This window comes from Lepidothrix coronata, unplaced genomic scaffold (assembly GCF_001604755.1).
Source record: "Lepidothrix coronata isolate B3197 unplaced genomic scaffold, Lepidothrix_coronata-1.0 Scaffold40, whole genome shotgun sequence".
Classification (NCBI taxonomy): Eukaryota; Metazoa; Chordata; class Aves; order Passeriformes; family Pipridae; genus Lepidothrix; species Lepidothrix coronata.
The window spans coordinates 1,084,219-1,107,937 of record NW_016690220.1 but is presented as its reverse complement, the minus strand read 5'-3'; the positions used below and the strand labels follow the sequence as shown (position 1 = coordinate 1,107,937).

The window sequence follows — 23,719 nt, the reverse complement described above, 5'->3', positions numbered from 1 at the left end:
CAGGCCTGGTAGCATAGACAGCTTTAAAGTAATCTTAACCGACCATGGTAGGTAGCTGTAGCAGCGTGACCTCTATTCCAAATTCACTTGAGAGGCAAGGGAACACTGCCCTGTTTGAAAGCATTTTGCTGCAGCTGGACTACCACCACCCACAGCAGTAACTTCAAAGCTAGTTTGGGTTTTCCTGCACGACCGCACTCTCAGACTCTGGTGGAGACACATTCCTTGCATTAAATCAGAAGGGTGTTGTCTTATCAGCTCTAAGACAAGTCCTCAAACCTGTTCTCATACCTACTGGGAAGCTATCATGTAATAAGGGACTAGACCTATTGTGTGCTTGTGACAAACTGAGAGTGTGATTTCAGTATTTTTACTTCACCTAAGTTAGACACCAAAGTAGAAATCAAAAATATGCCTTGAGCTTCCCTCTCTCTCTCTGCCTTGAAGTACATCATCTTCCTTTCTGTAGCCCAGTAGTGGAGAGCTACCAGAGTGCTAAATAACACTGCCTTCTTTCCTCAGGGTAGATCCTGCCTACCATCAGACTAGTAGATGAATCTCTGTGCTGAGAACCACAGTGGAGGTAGCATCCTCTTCTGGTATCTGGAAAACAGTGGACACTGAACAGGAATAGCCTCAACAGCTTTTAGTTATCTGTGGTTGCCAAGTGTACTGGAGTACAGAAATGTTCCAGGCAAGTTTAGTTTCCCTTTGAAACACCAGGTCCTTAAACAAGACATCTGGAGCTAGAACTGCTCCAGCGCTGCAGATGCATAATGATGGGCTGCCTTTGGGAAAAGCATATTCTTTTCCTAAAATGCAAGGAGCATGTGAATACAAAAAGACATTCTGGGCTTGAAACTCTGCCACCTGACAGGCTTCAGGGTCTCCTGCTTTACTATCACCTGCTGCTGCAGAAAACTACATGTCTCCTGTAGGTCCTCAGCTACACTTGCCAACACTCTGTGGAAATCCTCCAGCATTTCGAATGGCGCTATAGATGCCTGTGCTTAGGCAACTGAATCAAACTCCTTATGTTCAGCCAAGAAAAATGAGATTTTGAGTTAAAAAAAACAACAAATGCTCCTTTCTTCTTGAGGAGTTTTCTCCTCTTCCTTTATCCCTAACAGATTCTTGTCATTACAGAACTCTGTCCCTACCTTCAGTCTTGTTTACAAACTCGGCTCCAGCTTTTGCCACCAATACAAACAGGATTATCAGAACTTTTTGGACAACTGGAGTGTGTGTGAACTACTTAGGAAAGGTTCAGTAAACCAACTGCCACCAGAAAGCACTGGTTTATCACCGTTGGGCTAATAGGGCTCCAAGGTTCATTCTGGAAAAAACTAATACAACTTCCCCACTCCCTGTTGCAACCTCTACCATAAATGGAGGCACTGGGGCTCTGCTTACTGGGGAACATCCCTTCCCCTCCTTTGTCCACTCCTCATTTCAAGTCATAAAATTTATTATTTCTTTTGGCTGCACACTTCATGAACAGAGCATGCAATGTAACTCTGAAACTTTCTATAAAGCATCAAACTTGCTTTGTACGCATTGCACAGCCATGCTTGCTTGAAACGAGCACATTCAGGCTTGAAGGTAAAGCCCTAAAAAGATTCAATTTAACTATACATATGGCAGAGGAAGGATATTTCATCAAGGGTAAGGACACCACCAATCTGGAAATCTCAGACAAATAAAACAATTCCTTGAGATCTGTCTAGACAACGTCCCTGCAACAGAAAAAAGAGGACATGTGTGGGAAGAAATAACACTGTTAGGTCTAAGGACATTCAGGGTCTATCAAGAAGGGGAAGATAAGACTCAACATCACTGTCAAAGGCCCTTTGGGTACCAGCAACAGGTATCTCTGTTGTTACCCATGTCATAGCTGGCCACCCGTTTTGGAACAGGGCTGCAGAGGACAGTGTGAAAGGAAGTAGGAACATTCTGCCTGCCAGCTTTCAGAGAGTATGTAAATGCAAGGAATAGATTGCTTACGCCAGCTCCTGCAAACAGGCCTTTGCAGACTGAAAAGTCTGTCTTGCAGTTTCATGGAAATGAATATTCTGGTTCATAGAATCATAGAATCAGATGGGCTGGAAAGGACCTCTGAGATCATCAAGTCCAACCCTAGATCCACTACCACTATTGTTACTAGACCATGGCACTAAGTGCCACATCCAGTCTTATCTTAAAAACCTCCAGGGACGGAGAATCCACCACTTCCCTGGGCAGCCCATTCCAATGCCTGATTACCCTTTCTGTAAAGAATTTCTTCCTAATATCCAATCTAAACCTCCCTGGGCAGAGCTTAAGACCATGTCCTCTTGTCTTACTGATAGTTGTCTGGGAGTAGAGATCGACCCTCACCTGGCTACAACCTCCTTTCAGGGAGTTGTAGAGGGTGATGAGGTCTCCCCTGAGCCTCCTCTTCTCCAGGTTGAACAACCCCAGCTCCCTCAGCCTCTCCTCATAGGACTTGTGTTCGAGTCCCTTCACCAGCCTTGTTGCTCTTCTCTGGACCTGCTCCAGCACCTCAATATCCTTCCTGAACTGAGGGGCCCAGAACTGGACACAGTACTCAAGGTGTGGTCTCACTAGTGCTGAATACAGGGGATTATGGTTATCACATATTGTTCCATTTCTCTAAAATACCTCACAGATATAACTCTCTTTTTAAGCTCATTTGTTTGGGTCATCCTGAATGATTCTCCTCTCCCTGAAATCTGGACATCACTTATCTCAGTTAAAACACTTACCAAAACATTAGTGTTTGCTATATTCATTGAAACCTTCCAATGTAATCTAAACTGCACCCTCTATATCTGGTTAAAGAAATAGCAATGGGGATAAAATTTCCGACAGCATCTTAACTGGCACAAATCTTATCAAACAGGGGCTTTCACTTGACATCCTGTTTTCCCCAACAGGAAGTTCACACTTCCCTAGTCCCGAGTCCTTATTACTGCTACTGCACAATAGTTTGCTGTCTCATCACTTGAGAGGATGACAAGTGTTTATGAGGCTGTGGCCCAAACCAAATCACAGAAATGAGTGGTTGGAGGTAGAAAAGAATGGAATCATCTTAAACTGACTCTGCTGCAGGAAGAAATATGCTCTTGCAGCTGCTCGGGTTATTTCTTACAGCATTATTCTTGGTAGCTCTTTCTTAACCCTGGTTTGGCATTCTGTCACAGCTCATTAAAAATGATTGGTCTGTAAGCTATGTGAAGGAAGATGCCCAGTAACAACAGGATCTCCTTCCAGCAAGCAGATATGACAAATGGTAAAACCGACAAATGCATCCTTGACAAACACAGACAATGTTGATCAGAACAGAAACACACCAAGGCACAATGCCAAACACTCTGCATGTAGATGGAGACATGAAAACCAAAGTCACACATTTATTATCTGTCAAGTCCTGTTAAAACTGAAATCAGTTAATCCAAGAGCGATAAGTTCTGGTAGGCAACATGCAAAGCCATTCAATGTATCCTTTAACATTAATGATTATCACCGGATTTTGTGGCACATATTGAAAGAAAAACAAGATTAAAATCACGGGCTTATGTTTGAATTACAGCTATTAAAGGCAGCGCACTAGTGATCAGAAAGTTTGGGTGCAATTCCAAACTCGACCTCAAATTTCCATGTCAAGTAGACAATTTTCTTGTAAAGGTATTTCAGTGCAAAGTCCATTTTAGAAAGGAGAAAAAGACCCAAACAATGGAAGAGGAGACAGTGTAAGGCACACCGAATATTTTTCCTGTGCTTGTTTCCCTCTATTTGTAAGTCAATACAGTGTTCTGCTTCTCCCATCTTTCCATTTTTTTTATTAACATAAAGATTCATTAGTTCTAGACTTAATCTTGTCTACATTTTCTTGGACACTACCCTAACACTAAGACAAGCTACAAATACTTCCAACTGTGCTAGTTTGTAACTTCAACTTTGCTTCTATTTCCTGTGAAGGAGAAAGAAGCAAATACCTAGTAACTACAACTTACTGTATTTAAAACATATGCAATTTATGTATGGCTTACTTCTATGTATCTTCTTTTAAGGCTATGGCAGGCCATTAAACTTAATTATCTACTTTTTTGGAAAAGGTTGCTAATGCAGAAGTCCTGTTATATTTGAGCAGACCACAATCCACACTAAGATAACACCAGCTCATTTGAGAATGCAACAATAATGTGTTATGCAGGATGGAACAATGCATTTTTTTAACAAAACTTAAACCATTGTTTTTTAAATGACAAAAAGGTGTTCATACTTCTATCAGCAGCCATATTTGGAGAGGAATAGTGCAAACTGTTTTAGGGTTTATGCTCTCATTCAATCATTTTTCTCTACTTAACCCAACTCACCAGCCAGAATCCTAAAAAACATCACTTTAAAGGGATTTCTTGGACATGAGAAACCTCTGGAAAACCTGATAAAAAGCTTGTGACTACAGGCTCCTCAGAACAAGACAGACACTGAGCACAAGCTTTTTTAATGCTTATTCTGGCTAACACACATCACACATCCCTTTTACTGGGAGTAAGCAGTAACTAAAGCAACATTTCAAAGGAATTACTTACGTTCTAAGCCCGGCATTCTCTAATACCAGTTCTTCCAATCGATTGGACCTACTCACCACTCGCAGTATCTGCTCACAGACATCAGTGGACTGCCACAGAAAAGACAGAACAGTGTTAAAGAACACAAACACGGAACAGACAGTTATTGAGTTAAGGTGTACATCATTACAGGATCCAGGCCACAACCATCTTCTTGTCATACATAAATAGTAAGTAAAAATATCAGAAACAACCAAGAGAGTCAGGTGGCAACAGAGGACTTCTGGAAAAGACTCAGAGAAGCAAGAAGCAGACTAAAAGCAAGTAATTAATGAATCAGGCCACCTAACCATAAGGGGCAGAATTTTTATGATGACAGTAAAAAAACTTAAATCCTGTGATTCAGAAGAAACGCTGATTTAATTTTTAAAGAAATCGTGTTCATAGGCATGTTAATCCTTCGGAAGAAAGTGGCAACCAGTGCAAAGGAGAATAAAGCCTGACCAGGAATGACAACTAAACACAAAGAAAGATTATATAAGGCAGATAAAAAAAAAAAAAAAAGGCAAAACAAAAACCTCAGGAGCAAAGGTACCCCAGCTACAGATCCTCCAAAGGCTGCCAGGGACTAGTGTTTAAGGGCCAGTATATTTCAGCATTAATTATTCCAACCTTTGCAGAAGCAAATCTCATCTCATGATCTTACTGTTGTTGGATTCTAGAATGTGCATGGATATTTGCAAGTACCATGAACGAAAAATGACAACAAAAGAGTTTGTTTGCTCTGCCCTTTCAAATAGAGAGATGAAACCTTAATGATTCAAAAGCCATGCACTGAGCTCTGCACCTCATCACCTTTAATTATAAACTTTTATTTTGCTTCTGGATTTGACTTCCCCCTCAGCACACACTAACAAGTGTTCATGTGATATTCAAAGCTGAATTTCAGTCATGGTCATGAAGTTCTGAAACTATTCTGTTATCTGCCTTTAAAAACAACAATGTGACATTCATACCTGGGACATCTTTGTTTCTAATGACAGTCTCACATTTTCTAGTTGTGTATTCTTCTTTGGGTTTTTTTTATTTTTACTTTTAAACTAATTGAATCTCCCCAAAAAAACCCTAAACAAAACAAACTTACTCTACCACACACATAAAATCTTATGAATCCTTTACACAGTAAAGGGGACAATTTTTTATGAACACTGTCAGCTCAGCCATCTTCCTAAGTCTATCTTTACCTTCCATATTTTACTAATTCAGAATATTATCACAGTGTTTCTACAACAGTGTGACTGCAAGTGGAAAGTTTCATGCACGTACTATAAAAACACTATGGATACTGTCTATCAAACACAATGTCAGAGTGGGACTCATGAAGCACAATGCATTCAGTGGCCTCCGGATATGTCTGACCTCATACTGACCCTCGGCAGTGTTCTTATGGCACGGATTTACAGTCCAACAATTTACATTGTCCAACAATTTACACTTTCCTCATTTTTGGCTGAAAACTGAATGTGTGGAAGATAAAAGATTTTGATTTTTTTTTAACTAACTGATGCATTTTCAAGATTGATAAAGTTTACTTGTTTTCCACAGAAGAGTTGCTGGGGAAAAAAAGCAAACAACCAACAAACATTCACATAGGTATATCTGAGATAGATAATAGGCCGGTATAGGGCCAGTTTTTGTTCTAAGCAAACTACTCCACCCAGTCTTCTAACTAAACAAACTATCTCATTTCATTGAAGCAGAAACTGATTAATTGCATTGTATTTTTTAACAACACTGATTTTAACAGCAAACTGCAACAGTACTAAAAATACTACCAGTTTCATTCTGTGCATAACTTTGGGTAAAGTGTCCCAGCAAGAAAGAAAAGTTTTTTGCTTACTGTTCTGCCGAGAATCACATAAGCAACTTTCTATTGAATTTTCATGGAAAATGATAGCGTAGGAATGTAATGAGAGCTTTTCAGAGCAATAAAATTGTATTAATTTAAACAAGACAAGGCTTGACCTCCATTTTTAGAGAAAAGGTTCTGGATGCAAGCAATGAAGGCAATTTCTCAAGCAAACCACTAACTCCACCTGTGACTATAAACTTTCAAGTTCAGAAGAAATAGGGTATTTAGATATATTTAAAATGTCACCTAATTACTGATTTTCTTGGCCCTTTCTTCAGTAGTCCAACTTGTTTAGATTAGCCCCCCTTTTGCCTTTAAGAAAGAAAACTGATATGGAAAAATATCGGTGCAACACATCACTACATACTTATTACTACACAGACTTAGCTTAGACAACTGGGAGAGAAAATCATCAAGTTGCAATGAAAACACCTGCTTTATATGCAAGAAAAAAAACAAAATCCTGGCATTTTCTTTTCACCTCCAAAAAGCAACTAAAACTTCTGACTGCTTTAAAATTTCCTATTTGATCATCTAATATTGTTTGTGGGAGTCAGTAACACCCAATGAAATAGTTTTATGGGCTACTGTTATCACGCAACGAAGTTTTCAGACTTTATTAGTTGAAATTTTGACAAGATCTGACTCTCAGCAGTGTTTCTATGGCACGAATTGACTATCCAACAGTTGCTATTTTCCTGATATGATTAAGGGGAAAAAATTGTCAAAAGACTGCCCAGTTGTACTCACCTAAAAAATTTCACCTTAAAAAATGTAAAAGTATCCTTTAAAACACAGCATAACCTGATAGGAGCAGGTATATTGTTTAAATTTATTACTTACTAATTTCAGATCCTTGGAGGACAGCTTTGTAAACCACTGATTATACTCCAGAGCAGCAACTATAGGTATTAAGTCTCTAGAAAAAGAAAAACACTTTTACACACCTTTCATATGACTGTCATTTGAAACAATCTCTTAAGAGTTCTTCCACATCTCGTTGCCCACACTTTTGCAATGCTAATTGCCTACCATCCCCATTGTAGAAAGCTCTGCATTCTGAAAAAGCAGCAGTGTGTCTTCCTCTCATTTTAATAGACATTTTTGACTGGCCAACTGACATCCATTCTATCACGGATTTTAAAATCAGGAATTTGTCTGCACTGCCATTCCTACTTTTAACATAACTTTTTCTTCAGCCTGTGACGTGTTTAAGCTTCTTAATCACCTCTAATTACAATTTAGCATGACACTAAAAAGCTTTTTGGCAGTCTGATGATTTATTATAATTCCATGACTGAATGTTTCTAGAGAACACCTCCTTGTCTTATCTCTTATAGTTAAATTCCCCCAGGAAGCAGGAGAACTGCAAAAGGATAATGTGACATTGAGCACAAACCCTCCTTAATTGTAAGAGGGATTTCACAAATGAAATTCTAAATTATTCCCATTTTCTTCATTCCAAGCCTGTTAATGTGATCTGCTCTCCCTCTGTTCAGTTTCTCCAATAACAGATGTTGACAAATATGATGTCCATATACCACCCCCCAGCAGAGTCATTCATCAAGCACTACACACCATCTAGCAGTGCAGCACGTCAATCATTTTGATGCAACATATTAAATACGTATATACACCTACACAGAAGCTTAACAGCTACTTAGAAAGCCCTTGTTTATGTAATTAAATAAGGAGCTGTAATATACATAAACTTATCGAACCAGCCAAACAGTGCCATCCAAGCCTCAGTCTTCGCAGGGAAAAGTTTAAAAGTACTGGTTTTTAAAAGCAAGCCCAACTCCTCCTCGGCTCTTCATTCAGGACATAAGCAGGTAGGCACAGGCCTAATCACACAGACCCCTTCTCCCAGCTTCTTTTTATTCTTCCTCCTTTTCAGTTTTCCTCTACAAACATTCAGACACGTTCAGGGTGGTTGTTAAACACATAGGAAAGCCAAGAGACAAGGCAACATCACATGGACAAGCAGCATCCAGTAGGCTATATTGGGAACTGCAGTTGCTAGATTTGGAAGCACAAGCCCATCACTAAGGTAACAGTGCGAAGGTGCAACACTTTGTAGCAAAAGTCTGTAGCCCACCAGCCGAGAAGCTCATGCAAATAGACTGTTTTCACACTCCTGCAGAGGAAATAGCGTGTGGTGCCCTTCAAGGACTATGCCATCTTTCCATCTTGTTTACAGCACACATCAGGTCTTGTGGTGAATTTGTTTGCACTGGCACAGGAGAGACTTGGCAGCTTCGTGAAGTGTATAGGTTTATTTCTATCCACCATGTTGGTTTTGCTCCTACACACATACACACTTGATCTCCATGTAAAGCAATGTGAGTTTCACTAACTAGTGAAATGTAAGGCGAGAAAAAATCACAACCCAGAGGTATTTCCCCCTTGGGCTGGGCAGGGAGGAACTTTGCTATGGGAGTATGGAATATCCACACACAGAGGTTTGCTCCTCCTCTGTGGGCCCCTGGTGAGATCAGTAAGGTGGTAATGAATTAGCAGCTTTGATGTCCCTCTTGCCAGTGCCTTTGCCTTTGAAGTGGAGTGAATGTAAGAGTAACATTTCAGGTGAAATTGTGGCTTATTCACCCAGCGGTAACCAGCAAGCCACAGCTGGTGGTGAATGCTACAGGGCAAAGATTGGACAGGCTGATGGTACTACCATCACACTAGAGGAGTAGAATTCTTTGTGCTGTGCACCATCACCCATAAAAGAGGCAGAAGGCACCACCAGCAGTTGTACTTCAGCTGTCAGCAGTAGCCCAGTTCCTTCAAAAGAACAGAGGAATGATGATCGGGGATCACTGTCTGCAAGTGTTTACACTACCATGGAGCTGCTAAGCCCCCCTGGAGGGCTGTCAAGAGCTCAGTAACTTCTGGGCAGGAGAGTGCCTGCAGACAGAACTTGCCTGAGGCTGTACCTTTCTCCCTTTTGCTCCTCTGACTTGGGAGGGAAATGGGTGAAGGACAACAGGTGCTTAGAGTCAGTGGGAAAGTTATGACATTTTCAAGAAATATTGAAGTTGTTCTCTTCCAAACTATATACTGCTTTATTCACTTTATTCTATTAAACTCTAGATGTGGTATTAACAATGACCTGAATTCTTCTGCAATATGGTATGAAAGAATGCTAACGACCAGTTCCAAAAGCAGGACCTTCTCCTAACTTTCCCTCATTGAGTTACATTGAGTTGCTTATATTCATTAGTTTATTAAATTACCATCCAGAATAATGTAATATTTATAAATGATAAATCTGTGCCATCTTAAAATGAAAACAGATTCTGTTCTTCTGGTATGCAGAAAATCTCCCCAAGCTTCAACGACATTCAATCCTATCTAATGCCTTCACATTTTTTCAACACCTCAGGAGCCCAGTGTATTTAAGATGGCAAGAAATTGAAACAGCACAAAACAAAAAAGAATCTAAACAATCACATTTTTCTCATAATTTTTTGAATATCCAAAATAAGCTAAAATATATCCTACATGGACGAAAATCATGCAACAGAATTAAACATGCCCTTTTCACTTGGAGTCTTTTTTTGTTGTTAAACAATTATATGGTTCACAGCATAACATAACTTCAGATAAAACCTCGGAAGTCATGTTCCCATGCAGCAAGCCATGTTATGATGCTCTGGGAACTTCAATTCATCTATAATTCATGCCACTTTATGCTGACCTTTAACAGAAATGTTTTACTTGGAAAAACACAAAATGTTTATTTTTGCAATGCATAGCTCCTGTATTTAGAGAACTGATGTACCCTTCCCTAACTTAGCTCACATCTACTCCACAGCATAAAGTATATGGGTTTGGCAATCCCAAAAATTAGATGAACAAGACATACAACAGTCTCTCAAAATCCAAAGCATAATAGCATAGTGTAAATCTGTAGCATTCTCACTGTCCTAAATATATTGTAAAATGCTTACACACATTCTTGATTTGACTGGGATTTCAATTCCTAATTTGTATTCTTAGTGAATAACATAAGGTTTTGGCTTTCTAAAAATGTAAGTTTTCTTGAAATTTCAACTCAAAACATTCCTCAGTTTAGTCCACAACATGTAGAAATTCTCATCACAAGATGGATTCCACAGTATGTAAATCGTTTGAGAATAGTTTTGAATCTTTGGACACAGACAATCATGAGATATTTAATAAAGACATTTCTTAACAACACAAATATATTTCTTCAGTGACATCAATTTAGTAAGGTATACTTCAATGAAAAGCTTTTGTAAAGCAACAAACCCATTATTTCGCTTTCCAAAAGCCAAACTCATTTGAACCAGTTGAGATACTTTAAATATTCAACACTTCAATCTACTTCTCCTAGCAAGTAATACTTTTCACTCCACATAAATTGTTAAAATATTTAATTTCGATTGAAGCTCAGTATCTGTAAGTCCCTTTCTCGAGAATGCCCACAGTCTCCTCAGCACTTCCAACTTGCAATAATTATGTTTAAAGCATTCTTAAATTCTTGTCCCACATTTCCTTCTGCTGAATAGTATTCCTCCCCTTATCTCAGCAAGGCTTAACCAAAGAAAGAGTCTTTGGCTACATCCATCATGCACTAGTTGCAGCCTTGTAGCCTTGTTCGAGTTACTGCTGTTAGTCAAACCAGGTACTGCTCAGTAACTTTGCCATGGGATGCAGTGCAGACTATGAAAACCCATCACAGAAGCTAAGTATTTGAATGGGATATTTTGCAAATTTACATACTAGATAGCTTAAAGCTGCAAAGAATCTGTCGCAAAATACTCTTACTTACCTACCAACAAGTTCAGCCTGCATGTTATCATATTCTAACATCGTACCTCTGACAGCTTCTTAATTCTTTCATGGGTCTTTCTCAAAGAAACAAATGCTTTATCTTATTTACAGTTTCTTAAATTTGTCATTTTCCTGGAATAATGATGGATTTTAGTTAAGAATCCCTCCCGTTTTCTCCTACTTGTAATATCTTCAGATTCAATTTTCTTCGAATCCAATTTTTTCAGCCAGCTAAATTCAGTAAACTAAATACAACACTTAGCTAGTTTCAGCATCTCCTCGTAAAATTACCCTCAATTAGTTTCTTTCTGGAAGTACACATTTTTGATACAATCTATTATAAGTGAAGAGACTACTGGCTGGAATTCAGTTGAATGACTTAAACCCTCTACTGACTTGCTGACAAAAACTAATTTCCTTTACTGTGTACATCATGAGAAAAAGATTCTGCATAAGTAAGGACTGTATAATTTCCTTTTTTGCTTTGCCCACCAGATGTAGCTGCATGTTTTATCTGCTGAATTTGAGATCTTACATCCGCCATCACAGGAAAAGTATCTATCTGCTAACTTTTTGGAGTGCTTCCAATAAGAAAATATATTTATCTTCTCAGCCACCTGAATGAGATGTGGTTTCCATGGGGTTCTTATGCAAAAAACAGCAGCTTTGTTTCAAAAATTAAAAATGCTAATGGTCATTTCACAGGTCTACACATCCCAGTAACAGCTATGGGACCATCCCACTTTATCAATATTCTCACGATTACTGTATGTGGTTTACCTGTGGTCAAGGTGGCTGAAGTCTTGCAAATTCAACTCTCTGGTATCTTGTGTCAGGTAAATTGTATCAACATCCTGTTAAAAATACATCATCAAATACGTCTTTATGGAAGTGGGTTTTTTTCAAGCACTATAATTTACCTGTTCTTTCATCATTTGTACAGTTAGCTGAAAAGGGCTTCAGAACAAGACATGTACTTACCCACTGTACTTCTTCTCTGTAAGGAAATCCAAGCCAATCACAAACACAAGCATACATCTGCGAAAAGCCTCCTACAACAACCCAAGAGAGTATTTAACATAATAGTAAAACAAGCAAACAAGCATACACCAAAAAGGATACTTTAATACTTAAAGATCCAATTTTTCAAAACTCACTCTCTTTTTTTCTCAGAAGAGTGTCCATTGTGCTTATGAAAGAAACTGAGACTACCCTATCTTTGCCTGGTAAGTTGCAAGAAAGCTTAATATAGTGCCTTCACCCACCAATCAGAAGTCTGCTTCATACTAATTACACCTTAAAACTAATTACACCTTTACAAGCTTCTGCCAGAAATAGAATTAAACTTCCTGACACTGCAATTCCAGCCTTTTTATATTTGAGCATTTAAATTCATTCTCACCACAAGGTCCGAGTTCTGTCACTGTCTGACTGTCCCACAGGGCCTGGAGATTAGCCAGTCTTTCTGAAGGCTCCAGAGTTACTTTTTTCATAATCCTCCTAGATGCAGAAGAGGGGGAAAAACATCATTCGTGGCTTTGAAAGTTTTTTCAAGCACATAAATTTTTTTATTTTAAGGATATTTTTAAATGAGTGTACAGGAAGAATTACCATTTTTAATACAACTCACTTTCCTACCTAAAAGTCACACACACCATTATGCAGCCCAGCAGGACTGACATTTATTTGTCTCTTCTCTCTTTCTTTCTCTCTCTCTCTCTTTTGATTAACCCAGTGACTACTGGAGCAACTAAGCCCTTTTGTACGACAGGATCACTCACACTAAGGAGACCTGTAGCCCTCATCTAACTCCAGGATGGCCAAAACAGGGGAGAGACATGGTATTAATCATTACCCCACCGCCTCCCTAAGATCTTGCTTTATGGTGAACTTGCCATCGGCTGCCGCAAGAGAGGAGCCCCAAAGAGAAGATACCAGGACTCTCTGAAACAACATCTCAGCCTTGGCCATATTGATCAACATAACTGGTCTACTCTGGCCTCCAATCGGGAGGCCTGGAGACACACCATCTATAACGCTGCTGATGCTTTAGAGAAAGCACGCAGGATCACTCCTGAGGAGAAAAGACAACGCAGAAAGAATCATGTCTTGCAGAATATACCACCTAAGGAGTCTTTCTGCTGTGCCTTTTCCAATTGGATGTGCCTATCTCGTATTGGCCTTTTTAGCCACCAAAGCGCTTGCAACAAACGTGGGTAGAGCCTTTCCCAAATCTTCGTTTGCGAAGCCTAGCCATGAAGATGAAGAAACCACTGCTGCATATACACTGCTTTGATGCAGAAAAAGCACCATGATGCAAACAGCTGAGCCACTACATCTGGCCTCTAGGCTACACTATTGATAACCAGCTCCAATCTTCGTAATTTGGTAGTATTCTTCCTGCCTAGACAAAAAAGAAACACAATCCCTTCCTGCCTTTCAAGAAATAAAATTATCTGTTCTTCTGAATGACAAAACTGCCTCATAAACTGCAAAATTCCATAAAGGAGGACAGGGTCTGAGGGAGTGGGGGTGGAGCAGAAGAGAATTAATAAGTGATATTAACAGGAGAAACCACTTTCCCCCAAATGCTTCAGCAAAGTTCTCAAGAAAGCACACAGAAAAGCACACATAAAGCTCAAGGCCTTCATAAACACTCTGACAAACACATGTAACCTCCCAGCCCTCTTCCCTCTTTCTGTCTGCGTGTCTCACAGCATTGCTGAGGTTTTATAGCAAACCTGATCAGTTGCACGCACGCTCTTTGAAGGAAGAGCTCAATCTCTACTAAGGCAGTTAATAACACTGCCAGAGAGGAAAACTGGCAAAACCCAAAAATGAACAAAAACAAATACAACAAAAAACAACAAACAAACCCCCCAACAAAACCACAAAACCCAAACCAAACAAAATCCCCAAAACAAAACAAAAAACCACCTGCCATCCAGAATCTATGAACTTGATTTCCTACACCACCTACAGGAAAGGTGAATAATAAAGACATGCACCCAGAATAAAACATGTCAGTTTAGCCTGACCATTCACATCTAAAGTCTGTTACTAAAGTTCACTTATAAAAATCAACATTTCTGGAAGAAGTCTTTTCCACAGCCCATTTTCTCTACTAATGCTGAAAACCAGGAGCTGAAGAGAATAAAGCAGAGCTGCATGATCTGCTGAGAGTGAAGAAGATGAGGCAATAACACAGAGAAGAAAGAAAAAAAAATAAAGAAAAAGTACTGAGAATTGCTGCAAGGCAATAAAATCCAGGCACAGGTAAGAGAGAAAACAAAAGGCATGAGCAAGACTGCCCAGGGCTCTGTTTTGAAGAACTAGGCTAACTGGGTTCACAATCATGTGTGTTGTTTCACAAACACTGAAAGTAAATGGAATTTACTCTTCTCCCAACTCTGATTTTACTTCGGGGGGGGAGGGGGGATAAAATGAACCAAAAGGGAGCAAGTTACAACAAAAAGACAGAACCTGAGGCTAGAGAGGCAACAAGGTAAAATGAAAACGGAAGACTTCAAATGCTTGCAGCCCCCTTCAAACCAAAGGCACTTATGACTCTAGAAGACCACACATGGTCTATTTGTGCTCTGCACTGTCTGCTGGTTCTGCCATATACCTGGACAAAAGCTTACTGCTTGCCTCAAGCTGTTTCTCCTATCCTCAGTGCATTTCTGAGGTCAGGGTGGAGAGACCAGTGGATAAGAAGAGGTGGCTTGTCACCGTTTCCGCACAATCTGTTCCCAGTAGAGGTGCCCTAAAAAATACTTACACTGGTGAAAGTCCAGGGAATATCTTCCTGAGGCAGGTCCCAATGTGTGCCAGCACCTCATTCACATCCTCTGAAGACGCCATCTTCATGGAGATGCTGCATTTCTCAGTTTCCATAATCAACTATAAACAGGAGTGCAAGAGGGCAAGAACTGGGTGCCGTATAATTCACATTCATTTAAAAAGGGGAGCATTTTGAATGCCAGCTGAATGCTTTGCCTGCTGGTAGGAATCTGTTAATCTTTAAGACATGACACAGCAATGCTTCAGGTAAAGTTTCTAAAAGTTGTTCTTGAGTGTACAAGACCCCCGTACTCAAATTTTGCTTTTTCTAAGAGTGCCCTGCTTCCCACGGGAATACAATTTTCAAAGGATCTTGACCTCAGCTGACACTTCGAAAACCAAGAACTTTTCACAGCATTGTCCTCATTTGAAACACGTCCCAGAACACCAGGAGAAGCAAGCACAGCCTGACAGGAAACTATTGAATGAGCAGGGTGCCTGTTTCCTCTAGCAAAAAGTAAAAGTCTTTAATGGCTGTGATCCTCTGGAAAAGCTCTAATGCTTTGTTGTATGCCCTCCAAGAAAATGCTGTGTTGATGCATGCATTGTTTCAGTTCAGATGAAGCAGTAACTCAGACAACGGTCACAGCATGTCTGGGGGACAAGTGCTTCAGCAAGGGGGGGAAATAAAGCCGTTTGCAACCTGTCTCTGTTAGATATTGACTGTTCAGAATCAAATCAGATTACGGTATGACTGACACATCAGGTCGGCTGCTGCTTTTGGCTGCATCGCAGGAAGCAATGTAATGTTTCTGTTTTCTCCAATGTGAATAGTTAACACAGCCCAAGTCATAAGCTCTTTTAGATGAGGAGCTATGCACGCACAGTAAGAAAGTAACATTAGGAATAAATAAGTACAGACGGACAGTAGGAGAGGAGACACTGTGTAGTGTGCTACAGAGAACTGGTTTTTATTGAAACCGGTTCCCAGGGCTCTTTTTGTTCCCAGTTCATGTCTAGGGTCACCACCAGGATAATCCTAGAAGAGGCTGCATTTCCCCAAAGCACACTGAGAATCTTCACACCTTTTACAACCAATTCAACTCCTTTCTGAACTTGTTGCCATCGCTCCCTGATGATGAATGAGTGGGCAACTTACTACTGTTATTCATCAATATTAACATAACATTTTCTTATATTACTCTGTCCATTTGTTCACTTATCTTATCATGGCTTTCTGCAAGACGCCTAGAACAAAACTACATCCTTCTGGCATCATGGCTGTAACATGCTGTTTGCAGGAAAACTGCAACAATAGCGTTTGCCCTGCAAACAATAATCTAGGACTCCACCTGCCTTCAGCTATAAACCTTACTCATTTAAAACACAAATGAATGTAAATATGAAATATCTTTAAAAATATTTTAAGAAAATATGTATGCTCAGTGAGATTGCTGATAATCTCTTAGAAATTCTGCTACAACAGTGACTGTCTATGCCTCCAAGAACAATTAGCAATAGCAACCCTGACATTTTAGTACCTTGAATAAAAAAAGCCACAAAACCATAGAATTTAGTAAATGTCTCCCTATTAAAACACCTGGACCTTTTTTTTCCCCTCCTTTAAGGACAGTTTCAAAAGTCAGGTTAAACAGATGACATATTAATACAATGAGAGCTTTTCAGAGTTCAAATAGTGTCTCAGGCGCTCCTATTCTTAAAAAGCCCTTTAAAAGCCAAACACACATGAAACACATGAAGACTTTGATACAATAGAACTGTCAAATCTTGACAATATGTTCATATTATGAATTAAAACTACTTTAAAGGCATTCTTCTTTTTAGCATCTTCTTTTTGACATTCACTTTTTTAGGCACATAACTTGCTGTCAAATATATTTTGTGTTGTATAGAGTAACGGCACCAAGAATAGTTGAAAGAAAAGCATTTCTGCCTGCAATGTAAGCAGTAGCTTTTGGCTTGCCCATAAAGGTATACACCAGAGAAGCCATTGCAGTTTGTGTGGTGATTACTGCATACCAGCCACCATTGCTTTATCACTTCTGAGAAAAATATCCAGTTGTAATACAAATGAAAACTTGTACCATACTGAATTAGGAAAAAACCAATTTCTTATCACCATCCCACCTGCACAACACATTCCTAAAATTGACTCTTTAAATTCTTATCATTATTGTTAAGACTTTAGAGCAGCATGAATACAAGAATGCAAATGCACAGTGCGCTCAGTGGATGGGGACACCTGCATGTTAGAGTATTACCTCCTTGATTGGAACATATTTGGCAATGAGTAAACAAGTATCTTTTATCTAGAATACACTCACCTGACCTGGTTTACTGGAAGTTACTCCCTGGATTTCCAAGTAGCTGAAAGTTAGTTCTAACTGTAGTTAAAAAAGAAAACACCACATTAGTGCAAACATCATCTTATTTTAAAGAGCACTTACGTTTCTCAATGAGGTTAAGAAAACCTTGAGCAAGGCTACTGATATTTGACATCAGTTTCTGTAATTGACACTAAATATTTTTTAATATCTTATCTGATCACATTTTTCACTAAAAGAATACTTAGATTTGCTTGTTACAGGTTCAAATCATTATTAGAGGTTATAGGAATACCATACTGGGCATTTTATTGCAAGCTATAAGCACGTAAGCATATCATAAATTTTATGGCAAAATGTTACTATAAAAAGCATCATTAATACAATACCCTACTGATGTGTACTCCTGTGACTGAATAATCATTAATTACAATCCTTACAGCTTCACAATTATTCTTTCATTAGTTACACTGATCATAGATGTGAAAAATTTTACTGCACAGAAGCTGAAGGGACACACACAATTATACATATATATATGAGAATAAAAATACTGTATATAAATAGATTGATACAGATATAAACACATAAATGCTTGAGACTGCTTTAGAGTATCTTAAGTATGAGAGGAAGCAATGCATTAGCTTTGTCTGAGTGGGGTATTTGGACAACAGTCAGAACAGCCAGGGAAGAACATACTGAATCCAAACGGAAGCTTAAAAGAAGATGGGGAATTCTTTTCCAAGGACAACACTAGGGCTACAGGGAGAGTGCTAAGATCTGAATTCACAACTGTGTAGACAAACAACTTGATAGCTGAGATATACAGAAAGAAACAAACCTCTTGGACTGAGTCATAACTACAGGGCAAGACATTAGCCTGGTCATTTCCTTTTAGTTATCATTAAAACCATTGTAACTAAGCAGTCATTCATTGTAACTGAGCAGTCTGTCTAAATTGCACAGTTTCCTGTACTTTGTCTTATCCTAGGTTCACAGTCAGGGTGCTCCTTGGGTAACTGGCAAACACCATATTATTCTTTTTCTGTATTTGTGACAATCTTTTAAAAAGTCAACCCTGAATGACTACTGAGGTGCTCAGAACCCAGATGCAGCTCTCAAGACTCCCTCCCTGTAAAGGCTGCAACAGCACATCAGAAAGTCAGGAACAGAGGATATAGTTTCCAACCACAACAACCAGCAAAAAGCTTTCCAGAAAACTTTTGTTACTACTGTCTCTTTGCTGTTTGTTGTCTATTTTCTGATCCCTACAGTCACCTTCATGATTTTGTCACCATCAGAAGATATAAGCACCCCTCCCGTTTCTGTGCAAAGTTCACCTTCTACCAAAAACCTAGTTCAGTGACCGAACCTTACTCTGAAGTTTTTGAGACTTCGTGTGCTTCATTTCACACATTCTGCTGCAGGGGCAGCATCCACAGCACACAGGCAGTTTCAGGGGTGTCACTGCATCTGGTTACAATGCAGGCAAGCACAGGGAACTGAGGCAGGAGAGGAAGAACCAGCACAAGCATCTTCCCAGAGCCCATACCAACACCTTGCATTTTCCCAAGGGTAAAGGCATTCACTTCTGTTCAGTGCTTTATTTCTAAGCTAAGACTGGCAATCTTTTGTGATGACATGGCCCTGTGCAGTTTGCTCAGGCCAGAAAGAAAAAGAAAACCAAACAAGAACAAAACAAAAACAAAACAAAAGCAAACTCCCCCCACATGAAAAAAAAATCCAAAAAACCACACAAACAAAACCAAAAAAAACCCAACCAAACAAAACACCACAAAAAAATCCGTAGCAGCTCTTGTTGGCTATTGGAGTAAGCTAGACTACACACAGAGAAGTGAAAAGCTTTTTTTCTCCAGTGCTAGTCAAATTAATCAAACATGAGATTATCCAACATTTGTTTACCTAAATCACAATGAAATTTTAAGGGGAAAGATTCCGTGATTGAAATCCTTCATATTTTGAAAATTATTTACCTATCAGATTGAAATTTCTTCTTTTGATAATGTATTTTGTATGTGCAAACATATACATATGTACACACAATCAAAAATACATTTCTATTCCTGAGAAAAGTTTACACAGACCCAGACTCAAAAATTCAGTTTGCAAAAATCCTCTTGACTAGAATTAACAAATACCGGGAAACATGGCAATATCTCTACAGTTCATCTTTGGTTCATTTTTCTAACTCAAAAATATGATTTTACAGTCTTTGCTTTGCAGCAAAATGTAGAACACATTCTAAGCATCTTCTACCTCAAACTAAGAAATAATTTTTACAAGGTTTTCAAAAGCATAATCTCATTTATTACTGAAAATTATATGGTATAAAAATCCCCTTAAAAGGTTATGCGTGCCTCTCCTTTAGGAACCCTTCAGTTACCTACACAGCTAATTTCACAGTGTTCAATTTTTTCAGCCAAAACTTAATGAAAGTTGCTCTAGGAATACATTCACAAATCTGAATTATACTCCCACAAATATTTCATACACTTATTTGTGTGCTTGATAACACACCCAACATTTACTAATGTTGCAATTATCTTTTATATGGACTCTAGCAAGAATACTGCCCTTCCTTCCCTATCAGTCCATCTACATTAGTGGGAATGAACTGACTGGGCCCGAGCGTGAAGTTAAGAAGCAGTTATTGTAATATCTTTGTTCTAAGGGTAATGATGTTAGTTGATATTGTAGTTAATCAACTTTTAATCTTGATCCTTGTTTAGTAGATACATCTCAACATCATTGTTTAAGGAAAAGTGAAGTTTGGAATTGAATGTAGCAATAACAGTCAGTCAGAACTGGTCATCACTTGGTGTGCGTAATTTTGTGAGAAGTTCCCCCCTCAACTTTGTGAAAGAAATAATGTGTCTTTGCTCAATGTTCTCAGCTGTCTTTCTAGGAGTTACTGCCTGACAGTTACATGGAAGCTATCGGGCTCAGAAAGCTTCTGAGCAGCTTTTGAAAATACTACAGACATTAGTAAATTCAATAAGTTTCACTAACCCTGGTAGAAATGCATTTTCGACCATCCTAACAGCTGTTCAGATGTACAAAGTTTAATGAAATATAAATCATAAGCACAGTTTCTCATCATCTTCCTTCTATCCCTAGAGTCACATTTCTATTAGCACAGAATACATATTCTAGATTTTCATGAAAACTAAAGTTTTTCAACGATGTAAATCTATTTAATAAAAGGAGTTCTCAGAGTTGTCTGAAACGCTAAACCAGACCTAGAGTTATCACTCAGTATTCCAAGTCCCAGCCTTCCAGAGCTTTTTGATGAATTACAACAGCTTTGCTATCGTTTAACAAGATCATGATCACCACTTGTCTATCATGATGCCACTGCACTGATGTCTGAGCTGTTCATTAACTGCATCTATGTTTCCATGCAAGCAGTCACCAAACCTTGCCTTAAAAAGCCCTGGCTGAAAACTGCAGTGATCCAAAAGCCAACAGACAACCAACCAGAGACATCTGTGCTGCAGGGACAGAGTGATCAACTGAAGAAAATAAGTTTCAGCAGAAATTCAAGCTACAGTCATCCTACCTGTCAGTCAGCATCTTCAAATTCCAGGTAGGGATGGTCACATTTACCAGTGGCCATAACTGAAAATCTGGTATCAATCATTCAATTTATTGATTCTGTTTTTTCTATAAAGTATATATATACTCACACACTTATGTGTAAAATACAACAAAATAGGACATGTGCCAAGTCCTCATTCACTGATTCCAAGCTGGACAAGAGATGTTCTTCCACATCAGTCACTTTTATTTATATGGAAATTATCTTTCTCTGCTACAACAATCACTACAAATTGTCACAGGCATAGCAAAAATAATTCACCAGCATTGGCAAAGCAGGTTGCCAAGACGCTTTTCAAAATGAACGGAAATCATTAGAAAACAACAGAATTTAATAAAACTCAACACAGTTTCTACCTCCAAATCAAATATAATCCTATTTTACACTACAAACACTAGAGGGAATGCCATCAGCTTGTTTGCACATAAACTGTCCCTCTATAAAGATAATCAGGCTCATTTCACAGTTCTTCAAGCTGGAGTTTACAACATAACTCTTCAGCCACCTGCATTTCTAGAAGTTAAAAATCCTCTGAAATGGTGTATATATATATATATATATATATATATATATATACATATATATATGTATGTATTGACAAATTCATTTAAGGCATACACTAATGGAAGCATCACTCTAACTCAAGACCATGCAATTTATCATCCCTCAATTATGGGGTTTTTTTAAACAGATGTACCGGTATAACTAAAATATGCTAAATTTTTGCTACATAGTTTATGTAGCTTACATTTGTATCTAAAATCTCAGAACAGTTACAGAAGCACAGTGATTTTACCTTGGTGGGAATCCGAGATGTTAAAAGAAATGCCCGACATGATGCCAACACCTATTGAAAAAAAAAAAACAAAAAACAAAAAGAACAGAATTTGTAAGAAATACTTAATATTATTAAACATTCTTTTCCAGGAAAATCCTGAAACCAGAGGCAAAAAGCCTCTAGCAGACTGAGTATAGACTCCCTTTGCTGTCATACACTGAAGGAAGCAAAACTGCAATCAGATCCAGTAGACAATGAAGAGACTTCAGCAATCTGATCAGCTACAAGCTAGTTAGCACACCATTGAACTGAAGAAATTTGTTTAATCAATCTCTCAAGAACCTGTAATAGCAATCTTAGTGATATTTTAAAAAGAAGCAAGGATAAGAAGTCCTACCAGGAACACAGGACGTCTTTAAATGTAAAAAGTTACACAACATGATGTTATTGGTGATGTAAGAAACCGTAAGCAAACATTTTCTTTTGGACACATTTGGTACATTTCTAGAGCAAGAATACAAAGATTTCTTACTGACACCACCCTCATTTTTTATCCAGCAAAAACGCAGTTAGACTAGTGAGACCAGTAACTCTGGTAAGAAAACACAGCAAAACTTGTATTTTGGAAGCTACTGCCAATCAAAATATAACAATTCTATATGATATCCCTCCAATCTCCAGGAGCACATCCCACTCACAGATTTTACACTTTGCAAAAGGGATGACTCATATGGCAAAACTACAGTACTCTTTGTTGATTCACCTGCCTACAGAATTATGTACTATTGGCTACATCTTTTTCCAGAAAAAAAAAAGAAAAAAAAAAGAAAAAAAGAAACTCAATTTGAATGCTGCATCAAAATCCCACAGCATGTGCAGAGCTTTTTACACAGCTAGGACCTCCTGAACTCAGCTCTGCTCAGTAAGTATCCAACATCAGGTGATCAAGTTGACAAAAAAACGTGTTCCTCGCTCAGAGAGGGAGAACTAGCTTGAGAGGGCAAGCCAGCAGCTAGCTCTGAACACTTCAAACACTTCAAAGGTTGGATTTCAGCTTTAGTATCTCAGCTGAATCACACCTTGGTAAAACTTAAAAGCACAAGTTCTGTACCAGTGTCGGATATTAGCAGATTGTTTCAGGGTTGATGTGATTAGACCTGGTGCTCTGGTTACCACTGATGTAGAGCCAAACCACTTTAAAACAACCAATGCCTACTGTAAGGCTAAGCCCTACACTGAAGCCCCTTTATGCTGCCAGGCACGTCCAGGCCCTGTCAGACAGACCTGCCTCATCTTGCTCACATGTGGGGGAGAAAGAATCTCTTCTGCTTTCCTCCTAGCTGCACCTATCCCAAGTATGTCTTCTACAATCCTGCACAAAGAGAAGAAAGGGGAAGGGCCTACCTGAGGGTTTTTTTCACTGCACAACCACAGTTGAGCCTGACAGTGGCTCTCTCTCACACTAATAAAATCTTATCTTTCCCCTCCCTCACCCACCTCCTCAGGATAGCCACTCACAGCTGGTGCACACCACTCTCCTGGGACCCTCTGGGGAAGATCACACCCCTATGTGCTCACAAAATAGCTTCACTATCAGTAAGAGTGCCCCTCTTGTTCACAAACTCACTCACAAACCCACCCACAAACAAGCTGCTCAGCTCTGAAGAGGGGTAGGTGATCAGGTACCCTCCCTGCACTGGTATCACCAAAAACATCGCTCCAGGGCAGCCGGCAGAGCAGTTGCAAACAGCTTCTCCTGCTTCTGGTCACCACATCTCAGGTGCACAAGTGAGACAGTCAGGGAAAAGGACACCTTTTGATGAACTGCTTTCCATATTTACCTTCTAGGTAGTGGTCTACAACATTAGAGAGATCAGTGCTCATGTGTATGCCACCACAGTGGGA

At 39.1% G+C, this 23,719-nt stretch overlaps 1 protein-coding gene across 7 annotated transcripts in view; it reads right to left on the bottom strand.

Moving 5' to 3' along the window:
• The window catches only part of CARMIL1 (capping protein regulator and myosin 1 linker 1), a 194,158-nt gene that overhangs the window by 92,172 nt on the left and 78,267 nt on the right, over positions 1-23,719 (bottom strand). For all 7 annotated transcript variants that reach the window (XM_017813289.1, XM_017813293.1, XM_017813291.1 and 4 more), the window contains exons 3-10: positions 21,833-21,883; positions 17,418-17,477; positions 15,071-15,192; positions 12,692-12,789; positions 12,271-12,341; positions 12,070-12,143; positions 7,330-7,405; positions 4,596-4,684 (exon numbers count right to left, since the gene is read on the bottom strand). In XM_017813289.1, the coding sequence (XP_017668778.1) occupies positions 4,596-4,684; positions 7,330-7,405; positions 12,070-12,143; positions 12,271-12,341; positions 12,692-12,789; positions 15,071-15,192; positions 17,418-17,477; positions 21,833-21,883 (641 nt within the window). The remainder of the gene's footprint in view (positions 1-4,595; positions 4,685-7,329; positions 7,406-12,069; positions 12,144-12,270; positions 12,342-12,691; positions 12,790-15,070; positions 15,193-17,417; positions 17,478-21,832; positions 21,884-23,719) is intronic.